The sequence below is a fragment of the Erinaceus europaeus genome, chromosome 16 (genome assembly GCF_950295315.1).
Source record: "Erinaceus europaeus chromosome 16, mEriEur2.1, whole genome shotgun sequence".
Lineage (NCBI taxonomy): Eukaryota > Metazoa > Chordata > Mammalia > Eulipotyphla > Erinaceidae > Erinaceus > Erinaceus europaeus.
In genome coordinates, this window is record NC_080177.1 from 2,370,649 (window position 1) to 2,384,649 (window position 14,001).

At 49.3% G+C, this 14,001-nt stretch overlaps 1 protein-coding gene across 6 annotated transcripts in view; it reads right to left on the minus strand.

The window, feature by feature from the left end:
• Positions 1 to 14,001, minus strand: part of MAP2K5 (mitogen-activated protein kinase kinase 5) — a 271,177-nt gene that overhangs the window by 144,952 nt on the left and 112,224 nt on the right. For 5 of the 6 annotated variants that reach the window (XM_060175660.1, XM_060175659.1, XM_016194344.2 and 2 more), the window contains 3 exons: positions 9,545 to 9,613; positions 9,371 to 9,452; positions 255 to 316 (listed from right to left, as the gene is read on the minus strand). In XM_060175660.1, the coding sequence (XP_060031643.1) occupies positions 255 to 316; positions 9,371 to 9,452; positions 9,545 to 9,613 (213 nt within the window). The remainder of the gene's footprint in view (positions 1 to 254; positions 317 to 9,370; positions 9,453 to 9,544; positions 9,614 to 14,001) is intronic. The other variant, XM_060175661.1, reaches the window with a different exon arrangement.

Consider the following 14,001-nt stretch of genomic DNA (forward strand, 5'->3'; position numbering starts at 1 on the left):
TGGTTACAAAGGAACCGTGGGAAAGTCCAGGTGGCCACCAGCCTGGAGGGTGGCATGTCACCATGTCACACGACTATGTCACCTCTGTGGGGTGATTTATGGAGAGAAGGCAGGACACAAGGGACTAGAGAGCGAGGAAGGTTATGAAGTCAGGGAGAGTTCAGAAGACCAGACTGAAGCGGACTGGGGACATAAGGACAATGAGCCTCGACTAGAAACAGCCGCTAAGGTTAAGGTTGAGGCCGCATACTCACAGCTCCGGCAATCCTCCCAAGGACAGGCTCTGGAATCTTTCTATATACATCCAACGATCCCCCTGTGGAGACAAGCAGTTGTTACTACACCGAACTCCAAGGCCAGTGCCCGGGCCTCCTCCATGCCTTCACTATCAGAACACCTTTCCCTCTCTCTCCGTCACGCATTGGGATTGAGGATACAGTGGGTTTGGCTTTATCTGTGGTCTGATTGTACGTCTAGGTGGAGCCTAAGCAGAGTCTCGCCTGGGGGTGGCCAGAGTATGACCACAAAAAGGTACAAACAGAAGGGGAAGCAGTCCAGGGCAGGCTGAGAGTCCCAAGTCTCTGAACACACACACAGACACACACACACACAGACACACACACACACACACACGCACGCAAGGCCCAACAGTCACATTCAGGTGTTTCTCTCAACTCTTGAGTTTGCTCCAATAACCCTATCTTAGAAGTTTCACATTAAGTAAACAGAGCCAGGAATACCCGGACACACATGTGCACACACACTGACATGACAGAGGGGCCATGCTTACATCTATCTGAAGGGCTGTTAGCTTCAAACCAGGATACTCAACTGAGATAAGCAGTCCATCTTATATGAGGTATTTTCTCAGTTCAAAAAAACAAAGGGAAAAAATGCTACTTTTTTCCAGAAATACTCTCTTTGCCATGACTTAAAGAAATCACTTTATGGAAAACACACACACACACACACACACACACACACACACACACTCCTGGTGTTCAAACACCGGTCACTAAATTAGTCCTCCTAGTACTCACTTACACCCTCCACCTTTAGCAAGCTCAGCTTCGGGAAGTTTCTGAAAGCCAAACCCTCTAAACCTTGAGTACGATGAAGACAGGGCTCATGTCTGAGGACTGTGTGTAACTGTCATCAGCCCAGCAGTGAACGCAACTCGCAGGCCGTGGCACCCAGCAAGCAGTTGCCAGGTGGGTCGCAGGCAACTCACGATCGCCACAAGCTTCACCAGACAGACAAGTGCAGCTGCCCTTTGGTGCTTTTTGCCTCCAGGGTTATTGCCGGGGCTCGGTGCCTGCCCCACAAATCCACCGCTCCTGGAGGCCATTTTTCCCCCTTTTGTTACCCTGGTTGCTTTCCCATTATTGTGGCCATTATTATCGTTGTTATTGATGTCGTCGTTGTTGGATAGGACAGAGAGAAATGGAGAGAGGAGGGGAAGACAGAGATGGGGAGAGAAAGACAGACATCTGCAGACCTGCTTCACCGCCTGTGAAGCGACTCCCCTGCAGGTAGGGAGCCGGGGGCTCGAACCGGGATCCTTCCACTGGACCTTATGCTTTGTGCCACGTGCGCTTAACCCGCTATGCTACCGCCCGACCCCTTGCCCTTCCAGTTCTAAACAGAAAAGTTCAAAGTATTCAAGGGACCATTTCTATTAAAGCTTTGAAAAAAATCATATTTACCATCCTCCTCTTTAAGAGTTATTTTTTATTTTATAGAATTACACGTCAATAGGGGTATAAATCCACTCCACTCCCACCACCAGGTTCTGAGTCTTCAGTCTCCCCACTGCAAGCCACACAGTTCCCTTAGCTTGCAGACATGAGCCAACCATCATCTCTACAACTATCTGTCCACATTTGTACATAACTGTCCCCCCTTTTGTCCTGATCCAATCCTCTCTTCCCCTCCAAGCCACGTATGACAACATAACTACCTTCGTATGTCCCTCTCCTTTTCCTTAAAAGAGTTATTTTATGTCTTTAAAAATATGTGTTTGATAGGACAGAGAGAAACTTAAAGGGGGAGGAGAGGGAGGGAGGGAGAGAGAGAGAGACAGACAGAGAGAGACAGAGAGAAACACCTGCAGCCCTGCTTCACCACTTGCGGAGCTTCCCTGCTTCCCCGCGTGGTCATCTGTGCATACGTGTGCTTCCTGGGTGGCCTCCAGCTGGCCCTACTATATTTATTTCCTAGGAGACAGAGTCTCACGGGGAGAGAGGGAGAAATGGAGAGACAGGCAGAGACAGAGACAGAAACCAGAGCACCACCCCAAGACAATGGTGCCTGGAACGCAGCCAGGAGCCTCGAGCATGGAAGTCCTGCACTCTGACGACTGATCCAGGCCCCAGCTGCCACAGCTGGCACTTTTCTACCAGCTGATTTGGATGGAATCAGGCTTTGTAAGATGCTGACATGGTTTGGTTGAGGGTGAGGACACATGAACTGGGTCTCCGAGACAACAAGGACCCCCATCAACACACAATTAGTGACGCGCAGGCAGAAAACGCTAAAGTTCTCAATTAACACTGAATTGAAGCCAACTTTGAAAACGTGTGTCTCATCTCAGACGACTAGCTTTCCTAAAACGGAACATTGGATTTAGGAATTAACTTAGAGGCATGGAGACAGCATGCTCAGAAGAGCAAATGCTTTGCCACGTAGGAGAACCTGGGCTTGAGCCCCAGCACCACATGGGAGGACCATGCCAAGACACCCAACAGGCCCCCATGGGTGCAGGAGCAGTGATGTGCCGTCTCCCTTGGGCTGAATCAGAGGAAGAAAAAGTCTACCAGGAGCAGTCGAGTCCTGAAGATGCAAGGCCCCAGTGAGCCCCTTCCCCCCCAAAAAAGTAAAATTATCAGGGGTCAGATAGTGGCGCACCTGGTTGAACACACAGGTTACAGTGCACAAGGACCCAGGTTCAAGGCCCGGTCCCCACCTGCAGGGAGGAAGCTTCACAAGTGGTGAAGCAGGGCTGCAGGTGTCTCTCTCTGTCTCTATCTTTCTATCTCCTCCTTCCCTCTCAAGTTCTGTCTCTATCCAATAAATAATAAATGACATATTTTATAAAAAAAAAATAAAGCGGGAGTCGGGCGGTAGCACAGTGGGTTAAGCGCACGTGGCGCCAAGCGCAAGGACCAGTGGAAGGATCCCGGTTCGAGCCCCCGGCTCCCCACCTGCAGGGGAGTCGCTTCACAGGCGGTGAAGCAGGTCTGCAGGTGTCTGTCTTTCTCTCCCTCTCTCTGTCTTCCCCTCCTCTCTCCATTTCTCTCTGTCCTATCCAACAACGACATCAATAACAACAACAACAACAATAAAACAACAAGGGCAACAAAAGGGAATAAATATTAAAAAAAAATTTAAAAAATAAATAAAGGATATGGGGCTGGGTGGTAGGGCTGCTGGTCAAGTACGGACGTCAGTGCCCAGGTTTTCAAGTCCCCAGTCCCTACCTGCAAGGGGAAAGTTTTGCAAGTCATAAAGTAATGTTGCAGGTGTCTCTCTGTCTCTCTTTCGCTCTATCATAAGGACCGGCATAAGGATCCCAGTTTGAGCCCCCGGCTCCCCACCTGCAAGGGAGTCGCCTCACAGGCGGTGAAGCAGGTCTGCAGGTGTCTGTCTTTCTCTCCCCCTCTCTGCCTTCCCCTCCTCTCTCGACTTCTCTCTCTTCTATCTAACAACAACAACAACAGCAATAACAACAAGGGCAAAAAAAAAAAAAAATGGAAAAAAAAAAAGGCCTCCAGGAGCAGTGGGTCTGTAGTGCAGGCACCGAGCTCACCGAGCCCCAGCAAGAACTCTGGATGAATAAAAACAAAGAAAGGATGGCTTCTCTAGGCAACTTCCACACATGCTGCCGGAGGCTGCCAAGAAGCCAGACCAGAACTGTGTGACTGTAAGCTTCACCCTTTGTGTCTGGTGCTAATGGCAAGATTGCAGAGACAGACGGAGAGAGAAGCACCGCGTGGTGGCGCTCCTGGTTAATGGCCTGTGCCACAGAGCACAAGGACCTGGGTTCAAACCCCTGTTTCCACCTGCACGGGGAAAGCTCCGTGAGTGGTGGAGCAAGACTGTGGGTGTATCTCTGTCTCTCTCTCCCTCTTGATCTCCTTCTCTCTCTCTCTCTCTCTCTCTCTCAATTTCTCTCTGTTCTATCAGACAAAATAAATATATTAAGTTTTAAAAGAGAGAGTTCTGCAATAATCTGAACCATCCTTACTTACTAAAATGGTGAAGCAGGTCTGCAGGTGTCGGTCTTTCTCTCCCCCTCTGTCTTCCCCTCCTCTCTCCATTCCTCTCTGTCCTATCCAACAACAATGACAGCAATAACAGCAATAATAGTAACAACCATGATAAACAACAAGGACAACAAAAGGAAAAAAAATAGCCTTCAGGAGCAGTGCATTCGTAGTGCTGGTACCAAGCCCCAGCAATAACCCTGGAGGCAAAAAAAAAATTAGTTATGTATTTATTAATGAGAGAGAGAGTGTGTGTGAGAGGAAGAGAGAGGGAGAGAGAGAGAGTGCATCACTCTGGTACATGTGATGCTGGGGACTGAACTCAGGACCTCATGCTTAAAAGAGTCCAGTGCTCTTCCTCCTAGGTCCTCACGCCGGCCAGCGTCCTCTAGGTGTTATAAACCTCCGCTTCATCTCGGGGCTGACCGCTCTCTTTAGTTATCCATATGGGGAGATCCCTCTCTCTCTCTATATATATATTTTTATTATCTTTATTTACTGGATAGAGACAGCCAGAAATCGAGAGGGAAGAGAGAGATAGAGAGGGAGAGAGACAGAGAGACACCCGCAGCCCTGCTTCACCACTTGTGAAGCTTTCCCTGTAGGTGGGGACCGGAGGCTTGAACCTGGGCCCTTGTGCACTGTAACACGTGTGCTCAACCAGGTGCACCACCGCCTGGCCCCACGGAGAGATCTTTATATCCACAGCCCTGTATTTTTCCATTGCTGTTACTGTCATTGGGGCTTCACTGCTCTGGGCCAATGTTTGCAGAAAGAGAGGGAGACAGAGAGGGAGATGGAGAGGGACAGATACCATGGCCGGAAGCTTCCTTTAGAGTGGCAAGGACTGGCATTGAGCCTGGGCCACAAGCATGGCAGCAGTGCACGCAGGTGCACTCCCCAGGTGTGCTCACATGGCCCCAGGGGTGGCTGTGGGGAATGGCGGGAAGGTGGGGGCCTGGGGAGTGCCACACCCAGGAGGGCAGCGCAGAGCCTGCAGGCGCAGGTCCCGGAACCATCACTCGTCAGAGCTGAGCAGAGCTCTGGGCAGAAAAGAAAGAAGAGAAAGGAGAGAAAAGGGAAGGGGAGGGGAGGAACAGAAAAGGAAAAGAAAGAAAGGATACAACAGTCAGAATAAAAGCCATCGCCAGCGCATGTGTGAGACGGCAGAGGACTCAGGGGGTGTCAGCTGAGGTCGCCCAGCCTGGGAACAGACTCGAGAGACCCCTGGCACTCCATCAAATACACGGAAGCATGGGGGGCGGGAGAACTGAAAAGAGAGACGAGACGGGGAGAGGAAGAAAGCATGGTCAGAAAGCCCCACGCCTGAGGGGACCCATGAAGTCAGAGAGGCCCGGCAGGAGGGCTCAGAGACACCCGGAGCGCCCGTTACTACACTGCCCACATGCAAGGACTAAAAGGAGCCTCTTTACTGAAGAGGACCTGGGAAGCAGCAGGAGAAAGGACACTTCAGTTACAAGGCATTCTCAAAAAGACCAGCTGAGGGTTATTGGGAGTCCTCGGTAACCATGGAGATCAGATGGCTCCGGCTGGCTGTCACCAGAAGCACTACTCTCTGCACAGCTGTCCCACTAAGACAAAGGGGCACTTCAGACGCTCCAGACGGACGGAAGGGCGTCCCTGGGAGGAAAGGGGTCTCAGATAAAAATTTCTGGATAGTAACTGCGGTCACAATGGAGAGACGGACCACAGTGTGAATCAAGGTGCAGGTAAGATAGTATTTGCACATGACACTTTTTTCTCCTAATTTAAACTTTAAAAAAAAATATTTATTCCCTTTTGTTGCCCTTGTTGTTTTATTGTTGTAGTTATTGTTGTTACTGATATCATCATTGTTGGATAGGACAGGGAGAAATGGAGAGAGGAGGGGAAGACAGAGAGGGGGAGAGAAAGACAGACACCTGCAGACCTGCTTCACCGCCTGGGAAGCGACTCCCCTGCAGGTGGGGAGCTGGGGGCTCGAACCGGAATCTTTTTTTTAAAAAATATTTATTTTATTTATTTATTCCCTTTTGTTGCCCTTGTTGTTTTATTGTTGTAGTTATTATTGTTGTTGTCGTTGTTGGATAGGACAGAGAGAAATGGAGAGAGGAGGGGAAGACAGAGAGGAGGAGAGAAAGACAGACACCTGCAGACCTGCTTCACCGCCTGGGAAGCGACTCCCCTGCAGGTGGGGAGCCGAGGTTCGAACCGTGATCCTTATGCCGGTCCTTGTGCTTTGCGCCACCTGCGCTTAACCCGCTGCGCTACAGCCCGACTCCCCTAATTTAAACTTTTAAAATGGAATTTTCATGAGCCAGAGAAAGAGGGGAAAGAGACAGACAGACACCAGGCCACCACTCTGTAATACGCATCGTCAAGAACCAAGCTCAGAACTCACCTATGCTGAGTCATCTCCCAGCCTGATTTGGAAAGCAGGTCGAGGGGCTGCGGCAGGTGGCACACTGGGTTAAGCACACATCGTCTGAAGCACACGGACCTACTCAAGGATCCCGGTTGGAGCCCCCAGCTCCCCACCTGCATGGAAGTCGCTTCACAGGCGGTGAAGCAGGTCTGTAGGTGTCTGTCTTCCTCTCCCCCTCTCTATCTCCCTCTCCTCTCACAATTTGTCTCTGTCCTATCAAAAAAAAAAAAAAAGGAAGTAAAGAAAAGAAATTTAAAAAATGGCCACAGGAGCAGGGGAATTGTAGTGCAGGCACCAAACCCCAGCAATAACCCTGGAGGCAAAAATAAAATAAAATAAAATAAAATAAAATAAAATAAAATAAAATAAAATAAAAAGCAACTGAATAAAGCAACGATTATAAATAGGTGTGGGGTACACAACCCGGAAGGACGGGGAGTACGTGGCAACTATGACCCGGGTGGGGGGGGTGCGGTCATATCAGACCAAAGTTTTTAGACACTTTTGAGAGGGAGTCGGCACTGACTTCAACTAAGCTGTTCTACGTTAAGGTGTTCGCAGTGATCTCAAGGGAAACGAAGAATGTCACTCAAAGATTTAGGAAGAGAAACTTTAACACAACCTGAAGGCCATGCTAGACGCCAGATGATGTTTGTCTAACACCAGCGAAGACAGGCCAGGGCAAGAACAAGGAAGACGTATGAGTCATAAAAACGTTTCCTGCGACTCAACGGAGGAAACATAAACAACTGGTTAAAACAATACAAGACCCTGAACACACTTTGCTCTAAAGAGGGTGGACCACCGGCCGGTAAGCACACACAGGAGATGGCCGATACTACGGGCCGCTAGGACTTCTGAACCAAAGCTAAAAGGAGATGCCATTTCTTAACTGCTAATTTGCAGTGTGTGTGTGTGTGTGTGTGGGGGGGGGGGACGCACCACAGCAGGTGCCGGCAAGGCTGTGGAGAAAGCCGGTACTCAAACGGGCACCCGTGGGTGCAGGCTGCTGGGAGATGCAGGCAGCAGCTGGGCATTTCTCAACAAGCTCAACACAGTCATCACATGACACTCAGGGTCCTGGCAGAGCTGGGGTTCAGAGCCCTCTGGGCATCTTCCCCTGGCATTTGCCCTTCTGGGAGTATGGACCGAAAGTCTTTTTTTTTTTTTTTGGGGGGGAGCACCTTTTTTTTTTTCTTTTTCTAGTGCTGGCATAGAACCCCAGTGATAACCCTGGTGGCAATTAAAAACATTTTTTTTGATAGTAAATGAAGAATCTGCCGGAAGCAGTGGCATCAGGGAAGTAAGGAACCCTGGTGGCAAAAAAAAAAAAAAAAAAAAACACACACACACCCAAAACTAATTACACTAGTAATTGCATTAAGCATTGCCTTGAATGAAATAAGTGCATTTTCATTAATTAATTAATTAATTAATTAATTAATTTTTTTTGCCTCCAGGGTTGCCACTGGGGCTCGGTGCCTGCACTACGAATCCACTGCTCCTGGAGGCCATTTTCTCCCTTTTGTTGCCCTTGTTGTTTATCATTGTTGTTGTTATTATTGTCGTTGTTGGATAGGACAGAGAGAAATGGAGAGAGGAGGGAAAACAGAGAGGGGGAGAGAAAGAGAGACACCTGCAGACCTGCTTCACCGCCTGTGAAGTGACCCCTCTGCAGGTGGGGAGCCGGGGTTTCGAACCAGGGTCTCGAACTGGGATCCTTGTGCCTGTCCTTGCGCGTTGCGCCATGCGCACTTAACCTGCTGTGCTACCACCCGTCCCCCTCCCAATGAATTTTTATAAATACTGACTATCAAGGTTTATGTATCAAAAATAAGTCTGTAAAATTTTAAAAGCAGCATTTACTTAAAATGGGCACATATTACCTCACTGACAAAGTACCCAGAAGTCTGCATTTACCCTGGGGCCCTGCAGTGGGGTACCTGGTTGAGCGCACAAGTTACAATGTGCAAAGACCTGGGTTCAAGCCCCTAGTCCCCACCTACAGGGGAAAGCTTTGCGCGTGGTGAAGCAGGGCTGCAGGTGTCTCTCTGTCTCTCTGCCTCACTATCTTCCCCATCCCTCTTAATTTCTGTCTCTACCCAATAAATAAATGATGTGCATCTGCATTTATCCTTAGCATCCATACCAAGAATGACCCAAGTGGAAATGAACGAAATACAAAAAGAGAAGAAAAGGACTAGAGTCCAGAGAAAACAAAACACATCTTGGCTGAACAGCTGTGTGGGAAAAACAATCTTATCTCGCAATTAAGAACCGATTTCTTTCTAAAAGACACATGACATTGGGTTTATAGATTTCTGTAAAGGAAATCCGTTTTGGCTATTGAAACATTAAAAGAACAGAACATCTGTTTTGCCAGTAAGGACAGATTGTACAGAAGAATCAGATATCAAACCACCGATCAGACTAGCATTTAATCTGTCGTGTTTAAAATTTCAATAAAAGCAAATGAAGTTCCATTCTTCAATTTATAGCTCAACTATAAATATTTAACACCAGAAACCCTTAACGCTAGGAGGTTTTAGTATGTGAGAGGAGGCTATTATTACATATCCTAATTATCTTCACTCTCCTGAACATCTACGTCAAGATCAGGTTTAGAGCAGGGTCCCCACCCCGATCCTATTTTGAAAGTATCACAGAAAGGCGAGCTCACCGTCCATGAATTCTGTACATATGGAGATCCTGTTTTCTACAAAAAATGCACCGTAAAACCCTATGATGTATGAGGAATCACACTGCAACGAGAAGGGAGACCAAAGTCATGAGAGAAGTGTGAGTCGCTGGCGGAGGCACGTTTTTGTAAGGAACGACGGTGAAGTGCAATTACCTTGTAGAGAATTTCCAGCTCAGACATGATCTGCTTCTGCAGCTCCAGTGTAATGTCCAGCAGGATGACCTGAATCGAGGGAGGAAGCCGTCAATACCCACCAAGCTCTCACCTTCAAATTAATGCAGCTGTTCTATGACATATCAGTGGCAAAACCTGTGTGTGTGCGCGTGCGTGTGCGTGTGTGCGTGTGTCGCCATTAGCCAACCCCCAGCCCACCTCCCTGTCACCATCACTCCAGTAACAGCTGCAGCCACATCTGTCTGTCCCTTTGTGTTGGGGGAGGCCGTCTAGAAGTGACGGATGGGCCCCAGGAACAAGGCAGGTCTCAAAGGTCAGTATTAATGGCTTTAAAAGTCAGTTAAGTTAGAACGCCCTTAATTTATATACTCGATTTTGGCCACAATGGTTATTTTCAGAGGAGAGACACGGGAATGAGCCTGGAACGGTTACAAAAGAACCACCTAATAATTCTCACCGCTGGGTGAGAAGTGCAGGGCTTGTGGGTCTGTGTTACGCAGAAGCCGGCGTGGCTTCCAGTGCTGAGAGAAGCAGGGAGAGTCAGGGGAAGAGCATCTCTGAAGGGCCTTCGGTCTGGGCGGCGAAGCCCTGGGAGCAGAGCTGGAAGGAGCCCCGGGAAGGGTTTCCTCTGAGCCCCTTCTTCGAGGAGGTCAGCAGGGCGGAGGAACACCCCGCCCGCCAGAGGCCTACGCTTCCCACCCGCTCCTGGGCTTTGGGGTTTCCCTTAAACTGTCAACCATCCAGTCCGCTTCACAGCACCCAAGTGGGAAGTTAGTTGTTGGTGGATAAACTTACGTGCAGTCTAATCTATTTCAAAGACATGAAGAGCAGGGGACCTGTCACAGAGGTAATTTCACCGCCCCCGGACTACTGTTTCATTCTCCTTATTTCTTAGGAGAGACACCAGAGCACTGGAACCTCCCCTGGCGCTGTGGAAATCTCATGTGGTGTCAGGGTTTTGTGCAATGGCAAGGTACTAGCTACCAGGTGATTATCTTTTCTGAATTTTATTATTATTGGATAGAGACAGAGGAAAATTGAGAGGGAAGGAAGGACATAGGGAAAAAGACAGAGACACCAGCAGCCCTGTTTCACCACCCATGAAGCTTCTCCCCTGCAGGTGGGGGCCGGGGGCTTGAGCCCTCCCCCCTAAACTTCTCTCTGCCTCTATCCAATAAAAAATAAATTTATTTAAAAAGAGAGCAGGTTGGTTTTAGAAAATGGATCTTACAGCACTGGCATCTGTGGGCAAGGAAAGTGTGAGGGGAGAAAAAACCATCACTCCCCCCCCCCCCCCCCGTCAAGGGTTCTGCTTTAGGCCTATTTCTAAAAGCTCTCACTATACTGGGTTGTACAACCGCCAAGAAACACTTGGCCATTTCTCTCGATCAATAGTCATTTGCCAACAATCCACTTGTATTTTCACTCCGGGACAAAACAAAACTGGGTTAGGGAACAAGATTCACCTGGAGTCACGGCACGCCTGTGCCATCAAGTGTGAGAGCTGCTCACACCCCTCCATCAAGGACACGGCGTCTTCCCACCCCGAGAGAACTCTCTGCTGCAAGGAACGGGATCTTTATTTACCTGAAAGCTTTGGTGCTCGAGCCTGGCCTCACACTATGGTAAGCTTCATGGGCACCTGTTTCCACAAGGACCCAAGGACTCTCCACCACACTTCCTGATAGACAGGCAGTGCCCTAGAGTCTCTGGGGTGAGCGTCCCATGACAGGTGTCTGCAAAACACTCTCACCCTCAGCTCAGGTTTTTTCCCACCACATGTACCAGGCCCCAAAGCAGCCCCTTTCCCCTCCCCTCCCTGCCCTCCTTCCCCAGAGTCCTCTGCTTTGGTGCAATACACCACACCAGTCCAAGGTTCACTTTGTGCTCCCCTTTTCTGTGCTTGTTCATTAAGCTCTACCTATGAGTGGGATCATCCCATAGTCTTCCTTTTTCTGACTGCTCTCACTTCGCAGGATTCCTTCAAGCTCCATCCAAGATGAGGTGAAGAAGGTGACTTTATCATTCTTCACAGCTGCGTAGTATTCCATTGTGTATATAGGCCACAGCTTGCTCAGCCACTCATCTGTTGCTGGACACCTGGGTGGCTTCCAGGTTTTGGCTATTACACATTGTGCTGCTATGAACACAGGTGCACACAGATCTTTTTGGATGGGTGTGTTGGGTTCCTTAGGATCTATCCCTGGGAGAGGAATTGCAGGGTCACAGGGCAGGTCCCCTTCTAGCGTCTGAGAGTCTCCAGACTGTTCTCCACAGGGGCTGGACCCACTGACATTCCCACCAGCAGTGCAGGAGGCTCCTTTGCCCAACAACCTCGCCAACATCTGATGTTCCTGTCCTTTCTGATGTGGGACACTCTCACAGGGGTGACGTGGTGTCTCAGTATCACCTTTATTTGCAGTTCGCTGACAATCAGTGACTTGGAACATATGGAAAGTGTGTCTGTTGGCTTTAGATCTCTTCTGTGGTGAAGATTGTCCGTATCTTCTCCCCACTTTTGGACAAGGTCTTTTTTGTTTGTTTGCTGAGTCTGATGAGCATCATTACTGTTGGGCATCATGCCAGCTCCCCTGCATGGCTTGACGCTGCGCTCTATTTACATCATCACTGTTTGGCCCGAGACCCGCCCTGCCTGCAGGGCACTGGTTAATCCCACGGCTTAGAACCTTCCCGACAGCTGCTATGGAAGCTTTCTGCTCTTTTCTTTTCTCCACCCCCTCCTAGCCATTTCCTTTTCCCACTTGCCACTTCCGGTTAAAGATCTATATAAAGGCGTAGTCTCCGATCAATAAAGGCCTGGCACTGCGTTTCCCGCCCCGCCACGAGTTCCTGGTCTCTCTCCCGCGTCGCTGAGTGAGCAGCAGCCAGCTTGGCTCCGGTCGAGTTCTCTCCGACCCAGAGAGCACGTGCCCGGGAAGAAACAGCCTCATGCTAGCCCGGCGACTTACTTTGGTTGTCTGGTGTCTGGCATGTAAAGACCTCCTCTCATTCCATAAGGGGTCTCTGTTTGGGTGGAGTTCCTTTTACTGTGTAGAAGCTTTTCAATTTGATTTAGTCCCATTTGCTTGTTTTTATTTTATTTTATTTTTTTTCCCCTTACAATTGGACTTGACACATGAAGATATCTTTAGAACTCAGATGGAAAAGAGTTCTGCCAATGTTCTCCTCTAAATATTTGATGGTTTGTGGTCTCACATCCAAATCCTTTTTAAAAAAATCTTTATGTATTGGATAGGACAGAGAGAAACTGAGAGGAAGGGGGAGACAGAGAGACACCCGCAGCCCTGTTTCACCACTGGTGAAGCTTTCCTCCTGCAGGTGGGGACTGGGGGATTGAACCTGGGTCCTTGTGCATTCTAACATGTGTGCTCAGCCAGGTGCTGCCACCACCCGGCCCCCCACATCCAAAACTTCTTGGAGTTTACTTTTGTGTGTGGTGAGGCGTAGTGGCTCAGGTTCAGTTTTCTGCCCATTCTGCCCCAATTTCCCCAACACCATTTGTTAAAAAAGACTCTACTTTTTCCGTTTAATATTCTGGGCTGCTTGTCCACAGGTGTGGGAGCTATGTCTTAGTAATTTTTAAGAACTCCTGGGGTGGCTGGAGAGAAAGAACAGAGGTACTGCACCAGACTTGCATACCTGAAGTTCCAGGTTCAGTCCCAGGCACTGCCCTATGCCAGAGCTGAGCCGTGTTCATCTCTCCCTCTCTCTCTAATATATAAGTAAATGAATTAAATAAATAAATGGTAAAATAAAAATTAAAAAACCTCCCCAGCAAAGTCTAATGCACTGTAAAACCTTGAGAGCCACTTAGCTTAGATTTCAAAAATTCCATTTATTCAGAGGCTAATATGACTACAGATACATGTATACATATATACCAGAGAGACACCATCTAGAGATACCATAGAGACACCATCTAGAGGGACACCATCTAGAGGGACACCATGTGGCCCCATTAGGGTCAGCACCCCCGTCCAGAAACGACATGTGTCCACTTAGCTAACACCTTAGAACCGATTCCATCCCAAACAGAAATCAACCCGGACCTGAAAACACATCACTGTTACAAAGAACTGATTCCAAACGGTGGTCTGGGAACCTGTCAAGCCTTTGGCGGAGGGCCATAGCCGAGAGCTGCCCTGTAGCGCGGCGTCAGGGTGTCCGCGGAAGGCCGGCCAGCACAGTCCCCTTCCCGCCTGTCGCCCCAGGAGCCCCGTCCTCAGGTGCCGCCAGCTGACTGTCACGGCCCCACTCCCAGCCGCGGCCCCGGGCACCCTCACGACACGGCGGGGCAGTAAGGGCTGCCCGGGTTTCCCACTGGATTTGCAGGCCATGAAGCAAAGCAGCCCAAGACAGCTGCAGGGGACCTCCGAGGCAGCAGGCGTGCAGGTGGAGAGGCTCACCGCCTGCCA